Genomic DNA, 27507 nt, shown 5'->3' with positions numbered 1-27507 from the left:
GTTTTCTAAAATCATTCCCATTTTTAGAGGGTATACTGTAACTTGAGGCATTCTTGCCTTTTCCATGATTTGGCATAATACTGCCCAAAACCTACTGGAGGAATTTGCAGGATTTAGGCTGTGGGACCCAGTAGCAAAAATTTGAGTATTTTGCAGGATTTGGGATACTTGGAGATTTAACACTCAGGAATTAGAGGAGTTTGTAGGACTCAGGTTATGAGTAAGAAAATTAGGGTAGGGGGTTAGGGTTAAAGAACATATTGCTTAGTAAAATAAAGCAAATGTAGCCATGTAAATCAGTTGGTGTTAAGACAATCATTGTCGCTAACAGCAAAGGAAATCACATGTTTTTTTTAGATGTACCTCGTCCAACGTGCAGGACATCTGCCTCTTGTGAAGTTTGAACTCTGGTTCGCACTGGATGGTTACCGTGACAATGACGCCCAAGCATCCAAGGCTGCACAGCGCGGCACGGAACAGGTCCTCGTTCTCTGTCCGGGAACATCGCAGGATCTCGCACTGTGCCGTCAGCAGTTCAATCTGGACAACCTACAGAGAGTCAACCCATCAGAAGATGATGCCAAAAAAATGGTCTCTCACAGAAATTACATGTAACCAGCCTCCTAAAATGAGTGAAGCCAAGCAACAAAACGTTTGGGGAGAAGGGTGGAGTGCACCAGCAATAGAGAGACTGAGTTCCCAATTCTGACTCATCACCACCGGCAGTAAAGAGCCACATTAATCATGTTAATAATATCAATGCAGCCACAAAGTATTTCTACAATCCTGAAGGAGTACACACAGCTTGATGTCGCCCCTGACACAATCCCAATTTTACCAGAGGGATCCTCTTTATTACCCTGGTGAAGAGAAGAAATCATGATAAAGTGTCCTGCCTGAGGACAACATGCACTGTTACCCCAAGGGCAAACTCACCAGCAAGATTTTGAGATCAAGGATTTATTCATTTTGCAGAGAACAAATTTCACACAACCATGTTTGAATTGCTGTACAAAAAAATTATACATTCGAGCCAAAATGAGCCATGTAAAGGAACCTGGGGTAGCCACAAAAATCTGGGCAGAAGTCACACAAAGTGCAAGCTGCCCCCATGTTGCCACAGATACTTTCCTACCTGCGTTGCTAGGATACCATGCTTGATTCCGGTGCCATGGGTACCTGTGCTGATTGCTCCGGCGATGGTAATATTTGGCATAGATCCGAGACTGTGGTGAAAATCACAGGATCAAAGGTGTTATCTTCTTATTAAAAATTTAAAAACAGAGGGCGTAGATGTACCATACCATATTGGATTCAAAAAGAGAAAATGCTAATTATATCATTATCCATGTATTTTCACATCAACCAAATATTTTTCTGTGCTAAGCCTTTCAATTTGTTATATTACTTACATAATAGGTTCATAATGTTTTCTCTGGAACAATCGATGAGATAGAAAAAAAATTGAAAACGGCCCCTCTTGGGTAAAATCTTTGGTAGTTGCCCGGTACACTGTGAAAAACACCTCCAACTATTGAGTAGTTTCCCAAAATGCCATAAAACTGCTCAGTGAATTATATACATGGACTTGTGACATGGTTTGACAGTGGATAGTCAGAGCATTGGAAGTCTGGTAGTTCTCAGGGCAAAATCAACTGTTTCTCAACTTCCAGTACTCAGAGGAGGTAACATAATCTACATGTATCTACCCGGAATAAACCATGTTATACAGTACAAGACTAAAAATTGTTTTACCATGACCAGAATTACATATAAGTTAAAATTACAATTTCAAGCACTAAAATGCTGAATCAACATGCATTTGCCACTCTCTAATGGTAATGTGTGTGAGTTTGTTTCTGCATTCAATTGGGGACCCTGAATAATAGAGGACAATAAGGTCCCTGATTGACAGAGGGTCCCCGATTGACAACTGTGTACAAAATATATGGGTGGTCTTCCAAAAAAGTTAACATACAAACAAAAGAGGAACAATAGGGGGTCCCCAGTTGCAGGCAAATACACACTTATGTGTGTGCGCACTTCAGGCAGGAGACAGCTCCACAATAGACCGATTCACTGATGCCATACTTGCGGTGTCCCCATTATTCGGGGCACATTCCTTAACTTGACGCATGTGTGATTTTGGTTAGCAGTGCGCTCCCATCAGCTGAGGAAGCATTTCAATGTGTATCTCATCTGTACACAGACATGGGAACACCATAGTAATGGCTCCTGATTCTTGTCACCGAATCAGTTTATAGCTTTATGAAACATGTGTGTAGTAAATCCTTTCCAGGCAAAGTAGGTACAGTTTACTACGCAGGTCTATTTTACCTGGCATGGACCCTTGCAAGCGTGCCTTGTTAAACATGTAGAAAAAAATAGCAACTGTGCTGATACGTGATGGTGAGATAGACCCCGTGAGAAACAGGTTCTCAATCATCACTCAAGATGAGTAATAACTTACTATATATTCCATGACAAGGCTTTGATTCATGTACATTGGACTGGTTACTCACTTGCTGAGAGCCATGCCGTGCACGGGGAGTATTTTGGTGTTGAGGTCTTCGATGATGCAACCTCCCTCCACGGTGATCTGACACTTCTCCTTGTCCACCTGTCGGCAGACACAAACGAGAAAAGCCTGAAGCTGAGCACCAGGACTTTGCTCAGATTGGATCCGGGTATTAACCATGTACCCAACCGATCACATACCGTAAATACAGATGTACCCGTATGAAACCAGTTCCAGATGACTCGATGAGGTACATGTACATGCACTCAAAACCAAAGATTATATGGTGCCGAAGGCGCAAGATGGATAACTCTGCCCAAAGTTGTAATTACCACGGGTGCCATTTGAGCAAGCAATACGCCCGCACGGTTTACGGTAATGCTTAGGCGCGGGCTCACCAGGTGTACATGCCTGCCGTGGTGCCTACGCCTGTGCATTAATGTGCATTGCGCAGGCGTATTGCTTGCTCAAATGGCACCCGTGCGATTACATTTTACGTGTATTCACGGTGAAGTTCTCCATCTTGCGTCGCTACGCGGCGCTATATGATCTTTGCTCACAACAGCCACGTAGTAACCTCTCATACAGCCAAAAGGAAAGTTGTGAAAGTTCTCCTTTGAGATATTGACAAATAAAAACCAGTGACTGCACGCATGCAGTCTGGTAATAACTGCTCATGGTAACCATGACATCTCATTCAGCACTGACTACGAACACATGCACACAGCAGTAATTGTTAAGTAAGCATTTTCATTATGTTCCAAAGGTTCTTGAGCGTAATGTGACAGAAAAGAAGTTGAACTCTTTTGTTTTCTGCTTAAATGCATCAAGATTTTTTAGTTAAGCAAAAATGAGCAGAGCACCGGTCACAAATACACTTTGCACAATATTCCAACAGTAACCATGGTATATGTATCGGTACCTGCTTTTTGCTAATACATAAATCGAATATACAGTGTACCAGTATTTTTTGGATTTCATCTGCATCCAGTTCACTTGGCTGCAGCTAGAAATTACACATAACTCTACAGGAACTACCAGTAGCCGCAGCCATTACCCATACATAAATACAAGCCGCTGCCAATTAATTTGGGCCCCCAGCCTACGTGTAACTGGGGTTTCGTATCTCCATCAAACTGGCCTCCGCAGCATAAGATAAGGGTGCCTTGTATAATTTATGAACAAAACTGCATCCTTTGATATAATCCAAGTTACATGTACGTACATGTACTTGTGTGCATGTCTACAGTATGCTCCCTGAACAATGTACACGAATCATTCTACATGTACGTATAGCCTCGGCATTACCATGCAAGCTCTTTCCCAACAAAACACACAAACAAGCGAATGTTGATAAACAAACTCGTGGAGGATGAAAGTACATATACCTCGATGACGTGATTGAAGTTCTTCATGTTGATCATGTAGCCATCAGTCATCGCGATGTCGGACGGGGAGTGGAACTGGCCGCTCATTCTCACGCGTTTGCTGGCCTTACGCGCCGACTCCAAAATCTGTCGATGCGCAGCACAAAAACAAAATCAAAGAAAAATACTGGGAATCTGCATTTACCGGTATACGTCTGCAACGTACAGTACATGCACTGGACACCTACAGTTGCTGTCAATTTGTGCTGTTTAACAAAACATCTGCACACCATTTACAGTACAGGTAAATGTACGTGTAAATCCAACCACCACTTTCGTGCTCCACTCATACATGTACATGTAACTCTACTTACATGTACACGTACACGTACTGTGTATGTTACATGAACATACATGGTACTGCAGTGTGCGCATTACTTTCTTTTTGTGCACTTAAGAAAACTCGGTGAAAATACTCATTTTTCTCGAACCGGGGACAGGATTTTCAACTGAATTTTTGTACAACTGTTTCAGTGACTGTTCCTCTTTCTTTTAATTACGACAGATCACCCTCACCCCAAAGTGCCTCTCAACCTCTTTCTTAGAAAAGGGGAAACATTCTGTGGTCATGGGTAAGTCCACAGCGCGTCTTCCCTTCCTGCATTGTGTTGACATCTTCTGTTCCACACGTCCACACTATGGTAGGCACCGGTACATGAGGTTTGCTCACAATGTACACATCATTCTGGGTGTAAAGCACACGCTGGAACCATTTGAAGCAGACTAGTGCTTGAAGCTGTAACTGCTTATAAAGAAGAAGATACATGTACATGTACCTGACGATCGGCCAAAGGGCACAATCTTAGAGATCCTGAAGAAGATGTTTTGAGTAACGGTAACGGTAGCTGTAACAACTGGCGCAATCAATTTGTTTTCATAAACGCTTTTTCCAATTTTCTACCTTTGTCTGGCAGTTTTACCCTTTCCAACGGTTGTTTCACTATTTCAAAGGGTATTTTACTGCCTTTGTGGTTTTTTGCAAATGAGATTTTCAAATATCCAGGAGCAAAAATGTGATGTCATCCCAAGAAGAACGCGTTTGTTTGTACACAAAAAAGTCCCTTTTTTGTAGGCATTTTTGTACATTTACTGGGCTACATTAAACTTGCTGATTTGCACATGTACATGTATGTACATGTACAGCATAATTATTGATGTTCCTACATACATGGAAGGGGAAAACTTACACAAGTTCACGGAACGTTGCCAGAGAAAGAAAGTTCACAGTAACCAGGTCAAACATAGAAATTCAAATATATTTACAATTTATTTCCTATACATATATGTTATAGATCACAATTTAAGGTGATCAAACTCACATGTACGTTCGTAGTCCGTTTCTATTCAGAATGACGGACTTGTAAACTCTTCTAGAGCTACAAGGCAATAGGACACCATATCTTGTTCAACTCAATTTCCATCATCAAAATCAGATAGGGGAAATATTTCAATACACTCGTAAAAACTTAATTATTTACAAGGAATTTTCAATGGCAATTTTGCCATTCAGGAATCACAAATATTTACAACAATTCAATCAATAATATTTAACCCCTTGATGATGGGAATTTCTTTCCGAAAGCCGACTCCAAGAATTCCAGCCTCGCTTTGCCATGAAGGCCACCTGCCAAACCACAAATTCTCGGTTTGTGGCCCAGCGTGCTATGCATGCTTTGAATTACACAGTGAAAGGGCTGATTGTTCGGTGGCATGCGGCTCTACTCACACTTCCACATTCCCGTTGCCTCTTTTCAAAGTGGGGACTATTGTGAAATTGGTGATTATGATGCAAATTCAGTCTTTTCATTTCTGGGCTACACACAAAGGCCAATCACCATATATACAAGAGCCAGGGTCTGCCTTCTTTCACCGTGTTCGCTCGAGCGTGGGCCGAGAATAATAGCCGAAAAGTGGGCTGAGGATCTCAATTTTTATGGCAGCTCTAGCCCCATCCCGGCACGAAGGGGTTAACTTTACTTACTGTTGCCATGACACTTTACTGTTTACATCGGGCTGATCGGGAAGGCGCACGTGCATGCCCTTCACAGCATACAAATTACAAAAAAGCTTTTGCAACTGCATGATGGGATAAGAAATTGGTCCAAACCATCACGGCAAATTTCGGCCTACAAACAACTTGCCTAGCTTTGAAAAACACTCTGGCAATATTTCGGCTATGCCGTTCACAGCCAATGCTCTGTGTCAGAAGCAATAACGCTCTGCCCTGTGCAGCAGCAATCTTCAATGCCCAAGCCAAACAATGGACCCACGAGACAACAATCCCAGAAACCCCTAGGACCAGAAAACAAATCGACCATTTTCCCGCCACGGCGCACCTCTGACCCTTTTTTGTGACCATGACCAACCCAGTTGTGCAAAATTAAACTTGCACAAGTCAATGAGTAAAATAGAGACGCTTTACAAAAATGGCTTCATGACAGGGTTCATGAAATGAACAGCAAAACCTACTTGTACGTGTAGAGTATACATAATGAACTACGTCTTTCCTGGATGACATCATAGCAAAAGCACCCTCTATTGGAAAACATGGATAAATTTAACTGTTCAAAAAAAATACTCTGTTGAATGCATTTGTGTATTACATGCAGTCAACTAAAAACATCAAAAAGGAATGTAAAGGAGCATTCATGTATACACTGAACAAAAGTACTAAGTTGTAGAAAACGTGTTTCCAAGACAAATTCATTGCAGCTACACTTTAAATGCAGACAGCACAAGACCACCAAACCCCAATACCTTCAACTTGTTGCACATTACTACTGTACATGTACATTCTCAATGGCCTGAGCAAATGGTCAACCGGGTGTATTACACTGTAAGCTTGCAACCATCTGCACAGCTAATGTGCTAGTCTTGGTCTGCTGACTACCACTGACTACATGTACATTTAAACAACTTGCACATGTGTGAACAAAGACCTTTCAGATGACAAGCAGAATATCAAATGTCCATGGGCCGCAACTTGGTTCTACCAAAGAGGATATGCACCATGCTGCTGTATCGCATGGATGCACATGCCATTTATAGCAAATACTACATGTACATGTAGGTACAGTAAATTGAGACATTAGGTACCCGGTATCACTTTACGTTGATTCCTATTTTCTTTAGTTGATAAGCCAGCAGTCCATCACAACACTACCGACCCGTACATCCAGACAGGCAAAAAATGACAGGTTTAATGGTTTTTTTGTGGGGGACATTTGCGAGAATAACAAATTCTTAACATGAAAAATAAAATGGAAAGAAACTTTTTAACAGAGCAACTTCAGGACAAAGTCGTGGGAAAAAATTCATGAATTCCTTTGATACCTCAAGGGGCAGATGGTGACTCTTAGGGAGCGTCTCAAAAGTTTGAACGTTCCTGTTCCCATTGGAATGCTCCATTTGGGAAAACCAGTTTATTGAATCGGAAACACAGCCTGTTCCAAATGGGGACGGCCAGTGTTCCTGTTGGGAACACAAGTTTTCCAAGCTATTCTGTCATGAACGCTTTGCTGCGACGTCAGCGTTCCGTCTGGGAACATTCGAAGTCAGTCATGTCAAGTTCTAATTGGGATGCAAAGCAAATGAAATAGATACATCCTTGGAGAAGCACTCGACAACATATATACATCCCTACGCTAGAGCATTGTAAATTGAGCATACCGGAGAGTAATTGAAAGGTAGTTATTTTTGGTGTAATTTTTCGTATGTCGTCTGCAGAGTCAGTTACTGTGCTTTGAATTTGTCTGTAAATATTGTGTAAACATATGATAAATTATTTCCATCAGGTACTGTTTGTGCTTTTAACTGTTTGCGTGTTAAACCCAGAACATTGTGCTTTACAGTACCAGTACTTAGTAACTTGAACCATCTTTAATGAGGGGGGATGCCAACACACACAACTTCCCAGCAACTTCCAAGTTATTGTTTTAAATAGTACTTTCAATTTGAATTTCGTAAGTTCAATATCGATGATATACAAAATATTTCGGTTGTTCCCAATGGGAATATTCATATCATTCACAAATGTAAATGCGTGTTCCATCAGGGAACAGTGGCATTCCCACTGTGTTCTCTGTGCATTCTACCAGGGAACGGCAGTGTTCCACAGAGCAAATTTCTTACCAAGTGACGATTTCTCTAGTTTCTTAGAATGTGTAGGGTTTACTAAAGTGTGATGCTTGCGGTGCTGAATACGAAAGCAGTATTAAGTTTGGTGTAGTTTTTCTTTTTGGATGTAATCTGGAAAACTTCGCAGTATTCCGTTGACGAATAATTGTCAAGTCTGGGAACAAGGAAGCTTGCCTTGATAATAATTCTTTCAGCATCAAATACTCCAGCCAAGTGTATTGTGTGTAGTACTGCAGTACCTGCGGTTTGGTTCAAATTTGAAGATTTATTTTTGGAAATGTTTGCAGATAAATATCCCAAGATTTACAGAATCTTAATTAATACGGTATCAGGGTAAAGGTCTTGCTTCCGACATAAACAAGGGGGCTATAAGTTTACTAAGGGAGAATACACCATACGAAGGCAAAAGCATTATGGACTGACTAAATGGGAAAAACAAAACTTGTGCGCTCAGCAATCGTCAGCAAGGAACACAAAAAAAATTGGAGCGTTCCGTTCAGGAACAGCGCATGTTCCAAACTGGAACAAGGCTTGTTCCAAGTGGGAATAGCCGTTTTTCCCATCGGGAACATCCCCTGTTCCCAAAAAGAACATTCCAGGCGTTCCGACTTTTGAGAGGTTCCCTTAGCTGGTGGCTCATCCTGTCTGTTACCTTTCCTTCATGTGGACATGGCATATTCAATTACGATATTTCATGGACTTGGATTATGTATGGAAGAATCCTGTCCGTCTGCTTTGCAAATTAGTATACAAATTTATTTGCGGGACAGGTGGTTTTCACCAATTTGAGCAAACGGATGAGCTCTATCAAGGTGCACGTACACATATACATGTACTTTTCAATGAATGGAAAACTTTGTAGCATTTATTTTTTATGACAGCAGTATTTTGACAAGGCAGGAGGAGGTGGACTCATTGGTAAGCCACTAATTATACGACTTGAATAAACAGACAAGGATTTAGGGGGTACTTTGACTGTTTGCTGTGATTAAACTACATGTACATACGGTACATGGAAAAAATGTTTTTGACCATAAGAGAGATTCTACCGGACATTACATGTATTTAGACTGCAACAAGTCCTCTCATTTTTGCATTTTATATCAATGTCCAAGTTCTTCCAGTCAGTACTGTAATAACTGTTGTGTTTGTTTTTTGTTTTACTTTTTTATTTCTGGTAGATTTTTATTTTTCAATGAAAATTCAAGGTTTCCAAGCATGCATGTCAATCAAAGTATGGTACATGTACATATAGTGTATGTAAATATCCAGGAATTATCGGATTATCGGGAGGCATGGGAATTAAGCTCGAGTGGGCTAGGGTGGAATTCGCAGTCTGAGGTATTAATCAAATATTCAAGGTTTTTTGAGAGCTTAACAATTAAGGGGGAAAGGCAAGTAAATTCATATTAGATTTTCTCCATTAAAAAAAACGGACAATTTTGAGGGGTAATTTTAATTTTTAATATTCTATCTCTATTGTGAATTACATGTACATGTACCGGTAATTCTCAAATTAAAAAAAAATCAGGCAAGCTTATCTGGTTTTATTTATTTTATTTATTTTTTTGCCTGATGTCTTTCACAAGAAAGTGTTCCACGTGCTCACACTTTGGTACCTTGTGGAGATGCAGGGGAGCGGGTTGAAAAGGTCTTGTCAGAGCAATTCTCAAGATGCAAAGGTCTCTACAAGGATTTCTTGATGTGTACTTGGAAATTAGTCCTAAAAAGGGATGAACTTTAAATGTGTAATTATCCATAGCAAATTGACATTATATGTAAGGGACATTGAAATGTCAACCCAGGAAAGTGCATGAGCATGTGACTCTGGCTCAAATGGCAGCATTTTGAAGACAGCGTTTCTGACCCCAGTGTTTCAGAGCACAAAAAAAAATTGTCTCCACAAAAATACAATTTTCTGTGAACATGGTACACGTAAATGTGTGCAAATAAGTTAGTACCAGTACATGTATCTTACAATTGCTATACAATGTAGGCCTACAGTACATGACCAAGCAGTTTTTTAGTTATACATTGTACACACCACGTACATGTGCCAGTAGTTACTGGTATACTGTGTGGCGGGTTTGGAAGTTCACTGACCCTGGAATGGTTATGAAAGCAGTTACATCATATGCAGTCATGTAACAAGTCACATATCAATCAAAAAGTAAATTTGAAAATGAATAGATGTAGTACGTTCACCCACTTGCTAAGAGGGCATTGATAAACAAGACTTACATACATGTACATGTATATGTATGTTAACGGGTAGTTGGTGGTGGGTTGCAACATTTGTGTAAACAAGATTGTGGGGGAAATTCCTTGTTAGGCAGGGTAAAGAGTCACCATTTTGGGATGACTTGTTTTCCCTTGAACACAAATCAACCAAAGTAACAAAGAAAAAAAGAACTGTAAGGCACCCCAACATGTTAATGATAATGAAGCACATGATTGAAAACCAGCAAGAAACTGTAAACTGGAAAATTTCCAGACAAATTGCAAAGATTCTGAGGGCTTTCATTAAAGCTACATGCAAATGACCATACCCATGGAAAAGTTTGGGCCGCAATGAGAATCTGTAATATTTTGCAAAAGTTGGGAGCATTGTCAAATTATTACAAAAATTACACCCAGAGAAAATGTGATCTCTTTTATCTCATATGGACATGACTTAGCCTTGATATAATATTGTCCCCTCCAACCTGCCCACTAAGAGCAACCGAGTCCGAGATTCATTTTTCAACCAAGAAATATTGAGCTTTTTAAATTTCATGCCTTGTGAAATGAACAGAAAATGTCAAGAAAATTCTTTTTTAAAGAAAGGTTTTTTTTTATAAAAAACTTTCCTTTTTTAAAATTCAAAGTGTTAACTTCCAATTGCAATACACTTCAGTATTGACGACAACTGCATGCATGCAAACCATGGAGCTCCCAAGCACAACACACACTTTCCCTCATTCCCATACCCAGCCAATTCACCGTGTTCACAATATACTTGTTCATGCACTCACGCACCTGTTTGATTTCGTTGATGGAGCCAGGCTCAAAGTAGAGCTCCGGGGTACAGGAGAAGGATCCGGCCCAGGTGCTGACTGTCTTCTCCTCCATTGTGGATGATGCTGGTACCAGAGAACAAAGAAAGAATGAGAGTAACCATAAACCAGTCAACTCAACAGGCACTTGGCTGCAGGAGTGCTCCTGTATCAGATAATTAAAAGCAATTTACCACCTGCACGGCACTGATGGCATTAATGTAAATGTAATGTGAGAGGTCAGTGCTCAGGCTGGCTGGTTCCAGTGTAGTATATGTGTATATTCAGAGCTTGAAACTTCCACTGGACCACGAGGGCCCTGTCCATTGAATTTGGTGTCTGCTTTAAAAACCAGACAGTAAATGCTTACATGTCCGTGTATGACACCAGGCTGTACTTGGGGGAAAAAAGAGCACAAATGTTTTTCGGAACCAAGTTTTTCTTGTTCACTTTTGGGCAGTTCCACGGTGTCGGACGTACATTTTGGACACTTCAACAGTGTTATACTCATAATCCTGAAGCAGATTTAGATTTTGATAAAAGACATCAGCTAGTTGGTACATTCATTTAATAACAAAATTCCTCACTCAGAATCCATGAAGAAACTGGCTCATAACACCGTGGTGTCGGACGTACTCAGAGAAAGTTAATTTTTTGAGTTTCCATTTTTGTATCACAAACTCTGTGAAATGCTAGGACCTGAGGAAGTAGTTTTCAAGAGTTTATTTTTTAGCAGACCCTTGTTAATAAACTTCAAGGTAAGACACATTTTTATCTTGTTGTGACTTTCAGATAAAGGATTTATTATATTGGTGTCGAACGTACATTTTTTGGTGTCGGACGTACACTTCTGAACTGACTTTTCAGAATAGAAGGTAACCAGTTCAAACCAGTGCTTGTCTTTTTTTCTACCTTCATGAAGGCTTTGGCAAACTTTCCAAACCAAAAGAAAATGCCAAGCCATACAAAAATCATCAAAAGCAACTAGAAAGGAATTGGATGATGGGGTATTCAATGAAACAGTATGAAGGAAAATATTGTCTAGAAGTATTTATGCAAATTTTGCTCATTTAAACAAGTCCTGTACTGTCAAACATTCAAACTAAGAAAAAAAACATCTACAGATGACAATCCTTTAGATAGATAAATCAAATTAAAAGACAATTGCGTACATGTACAATGTACCTGTAAGATCTTTTGGTCTTAGAACATGAAATTAAACATTTTTGTATGACAAATACTGCGTGTGTAATAAGCTGCAGTTTTAAAGATTTCCAGTTCACACTTCACAGGTTATAGTACACATGTAAAATCCAAAAAGAAGCTAAATGTAAATGAGTATATGTATGTACCCTTTTAGATGATTGCAAAATCAAAGGAATGGGCTAGCAATTAGGCTGAGAGATTATCCTTTTCACTGAAATTTAATACTAATGGCATAGTGCTTTTAAAACTACAGTCTTACATTGTACATGTATGTTTCATGATAAATACTGTACATGTATATGCCATGGAAAGTACATACAAGTGGAACACCCCCTTTAATTCCTCAAGCAACACAAAGTGAAACCAATTGTTTTTACAAGTACCTTGAACAAAGGTATAAAAGACACACCTTTGTTAAGTCTTTGACAATTCTTCTTTCTTGATGAGGAATACATGTACATGTATACAACACCTAGAACTTTACTTGTCTTCATCAAAGCTCACACTGACGTGACTTACTTCTGAATACATGCAAAGCACGTTTGTCCACACATGACAAATGTGGAATGGCTTTGAGCCTTTATTATTAGGATGTGTACGTCCAAATAGTCAAATTTATGCATATTAGTAAAAAACAAAAGTGAGGCCTATTTAATACTTTTACAAAAGGTTGGGGCCTCATTTCCATGTATGCAAATGAGTTGGTAGTGGTTTCTGTACAGTGTAAAAGCACTGCATTGCCAGCAATGCGTGGTTCTGACAGTGTCGGACGCACAGGGTGTCCGACGTACACATCTGATTCCACAATTTTTGAGCATTTGAAAAAAATAATTGGGGGAGTTAAGCTGATGTCTAGAAAGAAGGAACTCACTGTGCTTGTATTGTAAATTTGGCAGTCTTTTGCCCAAAGGTGCACTGAGGGGATAAAAAACTATGCCATTTTTGTGTCGGACGTACGGTACGATACATAAGTGTTATAAAATAAGACTTTACATAGAATTTCGAAAGGAAAATGAAAATTCATTTCTGCCATTGTTTACTTATTGGGGCACTCTTCAAACTAGAAAAAAAATTATTATCTGAATAAAAAACAGAAAATCTTTCAGAGGGGAAATATTTTCCCCACTTTCTCAGTAATTAAAACAGTTTTTCAGTATCACATAAAAGCCAAATTCTTGAAAATTGCTAGAAATGAAGTATGTTTTAGGAAAGTATACACCATAAGCTTCAAACTGATATATAATTTGTCACATTTGGACCAGTTTGAAATTTTGGCCCAGAGGTTGACGTTTCCGTGGAACTGCCCTTTTTGTACCATATGGTGCAGTATTCTTTTCACCAGTGCCATTCTGCTAAATAAAGAAATCACTGGCAAACATGTAGAAGTTAAAAGTTCACAAAAAGAAAACATCTTCAGCAACACCTTTGCATGTCCAGCATTGGTGCCATTCACTCACTCTGCGTGTCTTGAGTGAGGGTGTGTGAAACGGACATCATTCTTAAATTCATCCCTTCGATAAAAAGGCTGGCAACTAGCTGCAAAGCTGGTGTTTACAGTACATACATGTACATGTACATACAGGACGTGGACTGTCCTGTCTTGAGCTTAGATGTACATGTAAAATGAGCCCCTGGACTGGTAGTCTAGTTACTTTCATCAAAATGAAATTTAAAACCAAAGTAATCCAAGTACATGTACATAAGTACATGTAGCAGATGGGATTCAACGTACTGTAATCTGAAAATTTGGCACTTTCTCAATATTGTGTATGAATATCCCAATACTTATGTAAATGTAGTGAAAACGTACACTACAGGAAGGTAGACTGGCACCTGACAAATACCAATTAAGGAGTTGGCCTGTAAGTCAGAATCATTCCCATGATGTTCCTTTTAAGAACGCATCACGGAGGAATTCCGTCTTCTGTGAACAAGCTAAGCATTCTGTGGTTTCTTGTAAAGCAAAGAATTCCATATCAGATCATCGTAATTTGGAGTGCCATAAACAGCAATGCAAGTTCACTCTACTTTTTCAACCCATTCCCCCCCTCTACTGAACCCTTTTTCGTCCCTGAAATGCCTAATATTGTCAATTTTGATTGACCGCAAATTCAAGTACACGCTTTTAATACTGGTATTCTGCCATGCGCTTTCAATAATTGCTCGGCCATGCAGTCAATTGGCTAAGGATGGAACATTATAAATTATAGTTCATTGTACATGTACAATGGACCTGCTGTGGAAAATGATAACAAAGCTTGCAAATACCAAAGTGAATACCACAATACAATTCACTCAAATGCCAGGGATAATTTTAGAGTGATATTTGAGTTTGCAATCCTTCTACTTAGTCCAGAAAACTACTGTACATGTACCAGTATTTGCCATACCAGTGTGCCCTTTTTGGTGTTTCTCTTTAACGATGCTGCATTGCTAATTGTCTAATTACCGCACAGCTTTTTGCTGCAAAACTAAAAAAAAAATGCAATGGAAATGGCAAAGCTAACAAAATACCCCGCCACTCACTCCCTCCTCATAGCCCGATACTGAGTCACGGATGACTGCCTACCTACATGTACATGTACAAGGGAACACATCATTCATAATGCGAGTGGCCAGCTACAGTGTGTACCATAGTTCATTTGGACTTGGTCCTGCATAACCTTGCCAAGTGTAACCTCTACAGAGAACATACTCTCTGAATTCCACCTCATAGCCAGTGATTCTACAGGGTACATGTACATGTAATTTAAAATTTCAAGTGTCAGGGTATTCTCTGCAATTACTCCAAATCTCAAAAAAACAGACCCCTTACGGTTGGAAATTAGTTGTGCAGAAAGCCTATGGGGAGTTGACAAACTTAAGTACAACCACAACTGTGTAAGATACAAATTGATTTGAAGAACATATTTCCTATACTGTACATGCAGACATACACGTACAGTACTTGTACATGTCTGTATGTTATAGTAACACAGTCCATTCCGATGCATGTGAAAAACACAAATACATCAGTCAGTGCTACTTGTTTGTATCTTATAAATATTCATTTATGCAAATGTCTGTTTTCAAAAAACAGGAATAAAACATGTTTTCTTCCTGTTTTCTAGAAAACAGTGCTCATGACTGAAAACAGGTATTAAAAACAGGAACCTGTTTTAAAACTGTTTTCTTTCACACTATTTTTAGCCTGTTAAAGCCTGTTTTATTCCTGTTTGCAATGGGAAAAAAACATGTTTCATTCCTGATTAAATATGACAAGGGTATGTGTGGCCCTTGAAAGTGTTGAAATCTAGTTCCAGGAAACAGCCTTCAACAGTTCTGTAGAGGTTAATGGCTGTGTCAGTGCTAATAAAATATGTTTTCTAAGATCTGGGGATTGGCAAGGGAATAGAGAAAAGTGTTGAAGCGGGTGGAAGCTCATAAATAGTGGTTTGCTTATTGGGGGTGGAAACCTCAAGTGTCTGATACATGTGGCAAAGAAAAAATCTGGTAGGCTTTGACAGCTCAAAATTCTGTCTGCAGTGAGCTTCTTACGGGTAGTGATAGCTATAAAACCCCCATGTAAATCTGAACAGCAGAAGTTCCACTATTTTAGGGTTATGGAATTACCTACTTCAGCCTGGTTTGGGGATGGTGGGTCACAAATACCCAACTAAACATATACATGTGTAAAAGCTCACACACTGTTCTACATTGTAAACTCAACCCAGATACCAGTCAGCCAAACCAAACACCCACTCAACTTCACCAAGCCGCCCACTCTCATACTCACTGAAACCTTGTTCGTTGTGCCAAATTTTGTTTTTGTTGTACAGGTATCTTGCAAGATCAACAGGTGACACTAAAGTATTTAAAAATTAAGCAATCTTAAACTGTAGTCCCATTAAACATTATCGCCACCGCTTATGAGTTCTGGATCTGCAACCGAAAAATTTGTTTACAAAAAAAAGGGAAACATTTTGGCAATATTCAGAAGATACATTACATTACATGTACTCTTTCTCCGTCTAGAATCTGCAAGAAAAACAAAGTTTCCTTGGCTCTGAAATGCTGTTTTTTAAAGGTACATGTATGCAGGCCGGGTAATGGAGAGTGGCAGCCACATGCACACATGCGTGAGGTAAAAAGACTGTTTGTCATATCAAAAATGTGCGCCACATCTCATACGCTCATGCACGTTTTATGCATATGTGTAGGCGTCAGCATGGTTCCAAGTTGTTCGTGCTTATTAAGAGACAAATACATGTATATACACCTTGTGTCCTTCCTCCATGATATACAGCATATGTTTATGTGCCTGGTGTCCCCTCTAGCATGCCTGGTTTTACTAATGATCTGCAGACCCCATCAAATAAAACCCGGGTTATGATTGGTCATTGGAATGGAAGCAAAATTGGGCCAATCACAGCAAGTGTGGCTTTCATCTGTGGCCTATAATTTTACATTACAAGACAAGTATAGTAATATAGTTCTGTAGTGTAGTGTAAGTAGGCATGGTACCATGGGTACATGTACTTGGTAGGCCTAGGCTATAGATATGCTGTGCCATACTATATAATAGTACACTGTATGCGGTACATACTGAGTTCAGCTGACTAGGACTAGTAGGAGTTCTACAAGTAGGCCTACAAGTATGATGTAGGCTGCACGAAGTGCAGTGTAGGAATTGAAGATTCATACAAAACTAAAGTAAATGAAAATAAAAGACAAGCATAAAAACAAATGAAGTTAAAGACTGCATGTACCAAGTACTACTAGTAAATGTAGTTAGGCATACTCGGAGTCGGAGCACTCTTCCCCAAGACGTCCTCAGCTGGCAACTGGGCAATTTTATGGCACGTGTTTGTTTTCATAATTTTTGCTTATGTGGCGCCCTCTATCAATCTCTACGCCTGTCCCGGACTCGACTTGACTGTTTTATGTTCTGATAAATTACTGTTAATTGCACAAGTAGACTTCTTTCTGTCCTAGTGCTGGCCGCACTATAGTGCACAGCACACAAACACTGCGCGCGGTATGTACAGTATACAGATAATGTACTTGGTGCACGCATGGTACAAGTTGATAATATCGAGTGGAAATTCAGACTTGAATCGAGTCTATGTCTACGACTCTTTCATGTGCAACTGATTCATTCCTTCCTCATTTCAAGATGGCTGCCTCGGCTAAGTTAGAAGACAAGGCGATTTGGGAGGACGGAGAGGTAAATTCTGAAGCACTTCGATGTAATAATTTGTATCAATTTATTTGTTACGGTGGGTTAGGATCTTTTTTAATCTAAGCTAATAATTTTGGTCATAAAACCTTTAATTATTAGCGGAAATTGTTATATGCATGGCACGTAAAATATACTGAGTCATGCAGCTCGCCTTGCACCGGCAGTGCACCATGGATATGACGGACACTGGGGTCTAAACCTTATCATGCTTATCCGTGCTTGGCTTTAAAAATGCTAAAAGGTAGTGTATATGGGGTTCATCTCCATTAGCACCCTGTTCCTTTAATAAGGAAACAAAGTCCACTTTCTTAAACTAGTAACAACATTCTGACCTTAAGGAACCACTCAATCTTGATACCATAGAGATAGATACTCAGTGATAGGCCTAGTTTAGGTAAATTTTGACAAAATTTAAGCAAGAAAACTTCAAATTTCTTACCCGAGTTTGGCAAAAGACAACCACTCAGTTGAATCACGCCATTTTGTTTTTCGTCCGGTTACCTGACTCAGGCTTTTTGGATTCATCAAAACAAATCTCCATCCAGGTCAAGGAACCAGATTACATTCCCTTATTTGTTGCTTACAGCTACATGCACATGTACCTTCGGGTTGGTCATGTACGCTGCCATTTTGCCATCAAAAACCAAAATCCCTGTTCTCTTTTCTTTCTGATGTGAAAGAGGGCATTACCAACAACTTGTTTAGATAAGTTATTTCGAAAAAGTAGAATTTGTTCCTTCATAATAAGAACAGGGTGCTAAAGGAGGTAATGAACCCCGTGTATATAGGATTTGCATTTACTGTGATTTGTCAAAATTGGCCGATTTTCAGGTTTGTGATTTACTTTACTTTTTTAGATCACTGCTTTGAGAAAAATCGAGAAACTTGTAGGCCTTGTTAGGCGTACTTCCTTCAGGTTTTGTGAAAGTTGTTCGTTTCCACTAGTAAGTGGTATTGGAACAGTTATCAAACAGTCATTGAATTAACTCCTCATGCCATTTTGAAAGAGTTTGGAAAAATACCAAGGAGTTTGTTTTTAATTATAGTGTGAGAACTTTGGAGGGTTTTTATTCATGTTATTGGGAGGAGAGGGAGAGGCAGGCTGATTTGTTGTTTTATCTCATTTTGGGGAATGTATTTTTCCTTGTCATAGGAAGCACTCGGGGAAGAGGTGCTCCGCATGTCAAATGATGAAATCATTGGTCGGACCAGACTGCTGGACAATGAAATTAAGGTGGGTTATGAATTTGCACCATGACAGCTTCCAGATGCTGAGACATACACTAAACTTGTTTTGTGCATGTATTCCACAATGTAAAACCTCATTCCAATGCATGAAAAACACTCCTGACAAGTTTGTTCCAAACAACACCAAGATGAATCCGCTTTATAGCTTTGTGAGCCAGTCGCCGTTTGTGTGTTTGTGCAATATCTGTGACTGTGCCTACAGTCTGCACAATATGAACAATGCGCTCAACAGGGTGTACACATATCCAGCAAAATGCTGTTGATTATATAGAGGTAGATATAATTCCTGACACATGATCAACGGCCCAGCAATCAGAGTACAGGGATTTTTCAGGTGTTGTATAATCTCTGCTATTCATGATACAGCCTAGATGTGCTGTGCTTTTCATGTTGAGTACTTTCAGGGATAAAGGGCCAATATATTGGAAGCGATTTTCACAATATCGCCTGTTCTATCATATACATGTAGTTGTGAGGACCTAAACTCCATGCAGTACATGTACTGTTTCTTCTTTGGAAGTGTCACTCCGTTACAAAGATTTCTTTGACATTTGGACTTGGCAAGGAGTGGGTAAAGCAGTGTGTTGTTACAGTACCAAACTGACACCTTTGCAACCCACCTCATTTGGGCATAATGTGGAATATGAACTAAATGAAACAGGTGCATGGAAAGGAATCATTGATGAAATATATTATACAGATAGGGCCTCGCTATCCATTTGTGGTGGTCATTTGTCAACATCTGTGCCTTCGCAAAAAGCCCAAGTAAACTTGATAAGTTTGCGGTAGCACCATGGATATATCTCTATTGGCAGGTGTATCCAACAGACTCCTGATGGCGGACAGAGCATACTGTCCAAAACGTTGAGTACCAGCAGTTCTTTTCAGAACCCCACATACTCACAAAAGAGATATATATGCACGGTGCTACTGTCAACCTACATGTATCTAGTTTACTTACTACATGTACCTCCACCGTGAAAAGCTTCAAATCTTGTCTAACAATGCCCAACATGATCATTTTCTGTTGGGAAAAAACTAGAAATCCGGCATGACATTTTCACGGAGTTGCCCTGTTACAATTGCCTTACAGATCATGAAGAGTGAGATCATGCGGATTCAGCACGAACTGCAAGCTCAGAAAGAAAAAATCAAGGAGAACCAGGAGAAGATCAAAGTGAACAAAACCCTCCCGTACTTGGTGTCAAATGTGATTGAGGTACGCACAACATCAGGCAGCTAGGAGATGTGTCTCACTCGGGGTCAATATCAGAAAATCTTTTGAATAGGAAGACTGTGTTTAACCTTTTAATAGTAGAAGCAAACTTTCAGTATAGACAGTAACACATATATGTAGGCTGTCTTTCACACTTTGTAAATGCATGTGCCTCAGACTTTTTATCAATTCCTGTTGATCGAGAGCCTGTCTGGTGAGTACGTTTTCAACGGATGATAGAGGTACCGGTACTATTCTAACCACTGTCCCAGTTTCATATGGAATGGTATCCCCTATTTTGTACATTAACTCTTATTTATTACAGTCATCATCATGCAGAAACAACACGTAGTACAACCAATGAGTCTGCCTTTCGTTGAGTGGAGATTTCACATCACGCCAGCTCATCAAGGTACTGCCTCACATTCTGAGGCACACACCTTGTGAATTCATGGCCACGTACAGCGATTTTAGTGCTATGCACATGAGCCACACTCTACAGATGGGGCCATAGGGCTGTTTCACAAAACTCTGTAGACATTAGCTTGCTTACTATAATTGACCTCTCCTTGAGCTCATTTCATCATCATCCATGGGTCCCTAGCCAGTTTTAGATTTTCTAGTGTGAAACCACTCAATCACACTTTTATTCCTTTATCACTTGGTACTTGCGTTGCCTGTTTATGTCTGCAGTTACTTGACGTTGAGCCAGAAGACTCTGGCGAAGCGGAGGGAGCCAACGTTGATCTAGACTCGCAGCGCAAGGGCAAATGCGCCGTCATCAAGACATCCACCCGACAGGTGAGGCCCATAACGAATGGTCATAGAGCCTGTCGAAGGAATGACGTGTAAGGTCTGCTCACAGAAATGGGATTTTGACATTACACCTTACCCACAAGTAATAAGCCATAGGCCATGCCCCCCGTCCCTGACCCATTCGATCAACACCCATCCATATACACGTATCCGTAAATCTCTAATCTGGTGGCCAAGGTGAGCAATCTTGTCAGGCGACATAATATCATCCTGGTCGTCAATCAACGGTGGGGGCGATTCAACTGAGCCCGCGACTCTGGTACAGTTTTGTCTCCTGCTTTGTTAATTTGTTCTCTGTCACAGTTCATTCGACGAGCAAACTGTTCTCCCCAAACTTGTGAGAGAATCAAACTAAGATGCCACAGGTGTTGTACCAGGTGCTTTTTGATAATGGTAGAGTACTTTTACTCGCTTTCTCTCGTTCTGCAGACCTACTTCCTTCCGGTGATAGGCTTGGTAGACCCGGAGAAACTACACCCCGGGGACCTGGTGGGCGTCAACAAGGATTCCTACCTCATACTGGAAACGTTACCACAAGAGTGAGTAGCAATTTTGCATTTTTTATTAGTATCTTTGGTCATGTCTTTGCTCTGTATGTGATTGAGCAGATACAGTGACCCGAGTGGGGTTTGAACCAGCAACAGCTGCCATGAAGGTAACGTGTGCATTACATTGTGTTATTTTTGTGTATTTCTCGTGGGGTCCAGTGCAGAAATCGACTAGAGTGAGGTTCAAACTCTTGACCCCCACCACAAGAGTGGGGCTTGTTTGGACTTAATACCGTGTTGTGCCAGGGTTATTTTTGATGGGCAGCTTTCAATGTGATAACGGAATGACAGGCTATAATTCTTGTAAGCCTGTCCCTTCCAAGTGCAACAAAAAAGGGCGTGTTTGTTTGGTACTCACCGCACAAGTGCACATTTATAATGGCAATCAATGGCATGTTTGACGCTGAACAGGCCGAGTACTAGTAACAGATTTATTCCTTAATGTATGGTCTTTGTGTACATGCAGAACGTGTACATGAACCCGCTTGAGAAACTTGTAACCTTCTGTCTTTCTTTTGCCACTTGAGGGTGCACTTCAAAGCATAGCGGTGGCTTCCATGTCATAATACCAAACAACATTTCAACAACAAAATGATGTTAATTGGTATATACATTGTTACCGTTTAGTCAAACAAAGTCTTGGAAAATCATAGCATTTTGATTTCGATGGAGAACTGTGTTAAACTTTTTCAAAACAAGGCAGTTTCCAAGACAACCAGTGGCCACTTGTGAAAATTGTCCAGTTTGGCTGCTCGCCTTATTATCTCTTTTTCCCATCCAATCTCGTCAGGTTTGATTCCAGGGTGAAAGCCATGGAAGTCGACGAGAGACCGACAGAGCAGTACAGTGATATCGGAGGGCTGGACAAACAGATTCAAGAGGTATGGCCAGAGGGAACACACACTGTGGAGTTTCCTTATAGAGAGAGATGATGTGTAAGGGTGGGCGGAGTTGGCTCATGTACCAAAAATATAGGTCATTGCCACAGAATAACCTTAGTCAACATTGAGCACATCCATATTTTGCTGACCCATGCACTCATATAATTTCCGTAAATTATATGAGTGCAACCAGACACAAGACCAATCATAAGAAGTGGGGTGAACAATGACACAGGAGTACTTTTGTTGCAGTTCAGTTGAATGGCTTGTGGGTTGAATTTAGGCCGGAGTTATCGTGTTGGTTTTGAGAAGGTCTGATTAGGTCTTATGTTGGTCTTGTGCTGGTCTTGTGATGGTGTTGCGGGGTTTTGTGATGGTCTTATGGAAGTCTTGTGATGGCCTTGTGATAGTCTTGTGATAGTCTTGTGATGGTCATGTGTTGGTGTAGTGTTGGTCTTTTGGTGGTTTTGTTGGGTCTTGTGTCGGTTTCGTGATGGTCATGTAGGGTCTTGTGTTCATCTTGGGAAGGTCTTGTGAGGTCTTGTATTGGTCTCAAGAGGCCTAGCCTATAACGGCGTTAGTTTGCTCTGAATTTCAAGGGAGATCATTCTTCACCCTATTGCATCATCCCTATCACATTTGTTTATGTTCCTCAGCTGATTGAAGCAGTCGTCCTGCCCATGACTCACAAAGAACGGTTTGAAAATATTGGTATCCAGCCTCCCAAAGGAGTGCTCCTGTATGGGCCGCCAGGCACCGGGAAGACGCTTATGGCCCGAGCCTGTGCTGCTCAAACTAAGGTAAAAGTCCAGCCACCTATTGAAAGAAGATTGTCATCTGCCAAACATGTCAACCTGAAGATACGCAAATGAGCTGAATACATGTTTGCTACCCAAGACTCAGAGAATACTCACTGGTGTAATGCCTGGGCATATAGATCATGAGATCTTGTGTCTATGTTTTCCAGCACAGACCTTGTTCTAAAGCATTAACTTTATGACGACAGAATCAAATATTTGTGTTGCAAATTAGTACAAGTTTTACGTCAAATTGGCTTTGCCTTTGCACCTCTAAGTTTTTATCGGTGACACCCACGGTAGGATTCGCTGTCAGAAAAATAATTTCTTATTATTCGATTTTCTGTCTCTCAGTCGACATTCCTGAAGCTGGCCGGCCCCCAGCTAGTGCAGATGTTCATTGGGGATGGTGCCAAGTTGGTGCGCGACGCTTTCGCCCTGGCCAAAGAGAAACTGCCCGCTATCATCTTCATTGACGAGCTGGATGCCATCGGCACCAAGCGCTTTGACAGCGAGAAGGCCGGTGACCGGGAGGTGCAGCGCACCATGCTGGAGCTGTTGAACCAGCTGGATGGCTTCAGCTCCAGCGAGGAGATCAAGGTCAGGGATCGGGGGAATGTGGATTATTAAACTGAGGGGCATTCTTGCAACCCTAACCAGAAACATGCTTTACTTGGGCATTTTTCGCAACTTCGGTTATGCCTTGTGCGATATCCTTTTTTCAATGAAACGAAAACCAAAGATTTGAGTTTCATGGCCGCTTTCTGTTTTACGTGATTATTATTTTTTTTTTACAGGTGATAGCCGCCACCAACAGAGTTGATATCTTAGATCCGGCCTTGCTTCGCTCAGGTCGGTTGGATAGGAAGATTGAGTTCCCCAACCCCAACGAGGAGGCCCGGGCGCGCATCCTACAAATTCACTCACGGAAGATGAACGTTGGGTGAGTCCTCCGCATCTGCCAGGGGCCTTTTTTGAGACTCAGTGGCAGCAACAACTAGCTGTCTCCAAGTGAACTGTCCACCGTTGTTTGCATTACATTTGAGGTCATTTGTGACCTCTCAGTGCAAGGTAAACAGCAGCGGAGTAGTCGCAAGGGTGTGGTATGTTTTCCACCACCAAGCATTTTCAAAGGTCTTCCATTGGAAAGCAGGATTTTGCATCTTTGCTCGCTTTCGTGCCAAGTATGAACTGGCCCGTTTAGTCAGTTGTTTGCTCAACAGATTGTGGCACATGTCACAAAAGATTCACATCCACAATTTCTGTACTTTGTTTCGTCTGTCTTGGTGTATTTGGAGTGAAATGAGCCGAATTTCAGTGTGGTTTCGTTTTTTCAGGACTGATGTTAACTTTGAGGAGTTGGCTCGATGTACAGATGACTTCAACGGAGCCCAGTGCAAGGCAGTCTGCGTTGAAGCTGTAAGTATAACAAAACTGCCACAAGACCCACAGTATCAGAGCCGTTTGACATGTTTGAAGGACAAAGCCAGAAAAAAACTGCATTACAAATCGTCAAGGACTGTGCCCACCCCTTAAGGGGTGTCCAAACTAGGTCAAGAGAATCAACTCACAGTATCATTGCACTAGCATCGCCTACAGATACACTGGCCAAAATTACCAAAAAAACCTGTAGACTATAGATCCCAAGGAGACGACTCACAGCGTTCCCCCTCGGTCAGTTAACTGGCCAAGAGAGAAGGCAAGATCTGTTTTGGGTAAAACGTCGAGATTTTTCCTTTGTTCATTTTGCAGGGGATGATAGCTCTCAGACGAGGGGCCACCGAGCTGGCTCATGAAGACTACATGGACGGCATCTTAGAGGTGCAAGCCAAGAAGAAAGCTAACCTCAATTACTACGCTTAGCAGAAACCATTCAAGCAAAGGGACCCAGTTTCATGGAACCAAATTACAATCCTGCTAAGCATGGAAACAGAAAGTTGCTCAGCTCAAATTGGGGCACCCATTAAAATGTCATTCTTTGCTAATAACACTGTCGACTGGTCAACGTTCGTCTGAATTTTCTAGGCAATAATTTCCGCCGGGGGGTTTGATGAAACTGGGTCAGGATTCTTGTCAACTTCCTGGCTCAGTGACACAGTTTGAAATGCTCGGTCAGTATACCAAGCTGAAAGTCGGCACAACTCTGTTCAGATTGGTGACCAAATCTATGAGCATCTTTGAGGATATTTAGAGTTGCTTGTGTCTGCTTTTTTCCCGAAGTTTCTGCTCATCAGTAATTGTGGAGTTGTGCCATGATGTTGGGCCCTAATGCCAATTCGGAAAGACGGGGTCTGTGTATTGTCTAATTTGCAAAACAAATCCCATTAGAACTCCGTACTTGAAGAGTTAGTGTACAACTAATTGATGTCAGCCGCCAATAAAACTTCTGAAGACTAAAGAACCTGTTCCAAAGTAGATGCACTGCTGCACTCTTTCTGTTTGCCGTCAGTTAACACATTGTGCTTCATCAGTCCAATAAGGTCCAAATACTATAAGGGGTTGTCCCATCGGTGGTTTCCCAATCATAATTCCCTCATTATGCCATCTGTATCTTTTTTTGCAATTCTGAAAATGGGCCTTACTAGATGTGCATGCTCTACAGCATGTTTATACATGTATTTACATCCTCAAAGTCAACAATATCTCTCGAGTAAGAAATCCTGCAAAATGTTATGTTGGTATCAAGCGCCCTTTGGACAGTTTCTTGGGGTATTTGGGAGTTTCATCATCAGCTCATCTGTCTTTCCTCATTGGGCATCACAGGACCATGAATAGGTATTTAAGGTAGTTTTGTTTCCGGAAGTCTGAATTAAGTTACATTATGTAATTCCCCACACATTTAGAGCATCAGCAACCTTCATATAAGGCCTGGTTTACAGACCACAAAAATGACATTACTGTTTGTACTTCCCCTGTTCTCTTGAAAAAGTCACCTCACCCTGCACCACACTTTGTTTACATGTGCACTTTTGGATGGAGACAGCAGGGGCCTGTGGTCCTCTGAACCATGGAGGAAGGACACGCAGGAGTTTGAACTGCCCCGGCTGTAACATCTGGCCAATTACCGCTTTCTGGCATGCCCGGTATGTCCATAGCCAGAGCGCAGCACATGCTTGCTGTGCACCACCTGTTTTGCAACCATAAGCCCCCTTTGTACCCTGTGATCATCGCCACAATTTATCGTTGGTAATCTGCATCCTTGAAACGTGTACTGCAGTATAGAAGTTGAATATTCATGCCATCGTTGGTGTTTGATATGATCTGACATCAAATTTAGTGCTTGCGCAGTTGCTTTTATTAGGCTGTGTACCCAAAGTGTTCATGTGCAGATGTTGCCCTTATTGAATGCTTTCTTCTGGGCTTCTTTTGGGAATAAATAGCTAAGTTGTTTGTTAGATTTTGAGTTTTATTTGAATCATTTTATTACAGAATTTACATAAAAAGGTATTTATGAGATTTCCTAATCACTCCCGGTGATGAAACCGCACATTTTGTTTTTCGTGAACTTAACTGTCGTGTTTTGTTTTTCAACATGTTGGGCAGTCTTAGCCAAACTCGTACAAAGACTTTGAAAACTGATGTTTTTGAGTGACAAAATAAAATTACCAACATATGCATAGATAATGGAAAAGGGCATCAATATCTGTTAAAATTATTCAAAGTGGCAAAAGTAAATCTACTGTTTGATATTTTTCCTGTTTCCTGGTCACTGCGACAAGTTGTGGTTAATTGCAAAGAAAACACCACAAATATTGCTAAGATATTACTGGCCCCACTTGTCCAGCAAAGCTGCAGGCAGTAATCAGGCATTTTTGGAAAGTTTACTGTTGTTCGTCTGATCATCGAGCTCTTTGATGTGCCAGAGTTGTAACTCCTGTGTCCTTCCTCCATGACTGAACACCATTAAAAAACACACAAATCATCAAAGTGTGGCACTTTACGGATAACTCATCAGTTTGCCCGAAATAGTGACACAATCTGTGAGGTGAAGATGTTTCAAGTGGGTTTTTTTTTGGGGGGGGGGAGAAGCTTAAAGTGTTCTGTTCTTTCCCTGGTATTGTGACAATAAAAATTAATATTACCTAATATTTGTTGCTTGCGTTTTACTTTCAACAACTGGCTGTGAGGTGCAGAAAAAGTGGGGCTTATCTGCACATCCAAGCAGGGCCGAGGTTTAAAATCAAATGCCATGTCCTCGTATGGCTGACATTAAATGTAGTCAGGTCAGTGCTTAAAGATCATTACAGCAAAAATATACCATAAAAATACTCTTAGGACTTACTCTTGAGCACGAAAGAAATGTATTGAAACAGTCTATATTTGTTTTTTTTTTATTTATAAAACTTTTTCTGGGGCCAATTTATTTAAACTCAACAAACTGTCTGGTTGAAATATTTTTCAATGACTTAAAGGCCCTTTTAATGCAATTTTCCAGTGAGGACCTTTTAGCACTGACA

At 40.7% G+C, this 27507-nt stretch overlaps 2 protein-coding genes across 4 annotated transcripts; one reads left to right on the top strand and one right to left on the bottom strand.

Annotated features, from left to right (window-relative positions):
- Positions 1–37: 37 nt before the first annotated feature.
- On the bottom strand, positions 38–17229 carry LOC110990091 (L-gulonolactone oxidase-like). Of its 3 annotated transcripts, none has more exons than XM_087131125.1 (6): positions 17104–17229; positions 11101–11204; positions 3907–4032; positions 2523–2620; positions 1136–1226; positions 38–549 (listed from the first exon to the last, which is right to left on the bottom strand). In XM_087131125.1, the coding sequence occupies exons 1-6, from the start codon at positions 17177–17179 to the stop codon at positions 325–327; spliced, it is 720 nt and encodes a 239-aa protein (XP_086987251.1). In that variant the 5' UTR covers positions 17180–17229; the 3' UTR covers positions 38–324. The 3 variants fall into 3 exon arrangements, with proteins under 3 accessions (XP_086987251.1, XP_086987253.1, XP_086987252.1); XM_087131127.1 differs by lacking the exon at positions 17104–17229 and adding an exon at positions 16909–17037; XM_087131126.1 differs by having other exon boundaries at positions 310–549; positions 17072–17220.
- Positions 17230–17379: 150 nt separating this feature from the next.
- Positions 17380–27136, top strand: LOC110990084 (26S proteasome regulatory subunit 6A-B). The gene is made up of 11 exons (XM_022254894.2): positions 17380–17529; positions 18698–18778; positions 19886–20011; positions 20702–20809; positions 21254–21363; positions 22163–22253; positions 22910–23053; positions 23405–23650; positions 23848–23993; positions 24388–24469; positions 24803–27136. The coding sequence occupies exons 1-11, from the start codon at positions 17428–17430 to the stop codon at positions 24911–24913; spliced, it is 1347 nt and encodes a 448-aa protein (XP_022110586.2). The 5' UTR covers positions 17380–17427; the 3' UTR covers positions 24914–27136.
- The last annotated feature ends 371 nt before the right edge of the window (positions 27137–27507 follow it).

The sequence above is a fragment of the Acanthaster planci genome, linkage group LG21, assembly GCF_054643075.1.
Source record: "Acanthaster planci isolate LZ-2023a linkage group LG21, COTS_SCS, whole genome shotgun sequence".
In the NCBI taxonomy this organism is placed as follows: Eukaryota; Metazoa; Echinodermata; class Asteroidea; order Valvatida; family Acanthasteridae; genus Acanthaster; species Acanthaster planci.
Note: the sequence above shows the minus strand (reverse complement) of the source record. Positions and strands in the feature narration are given on the sequence as shown.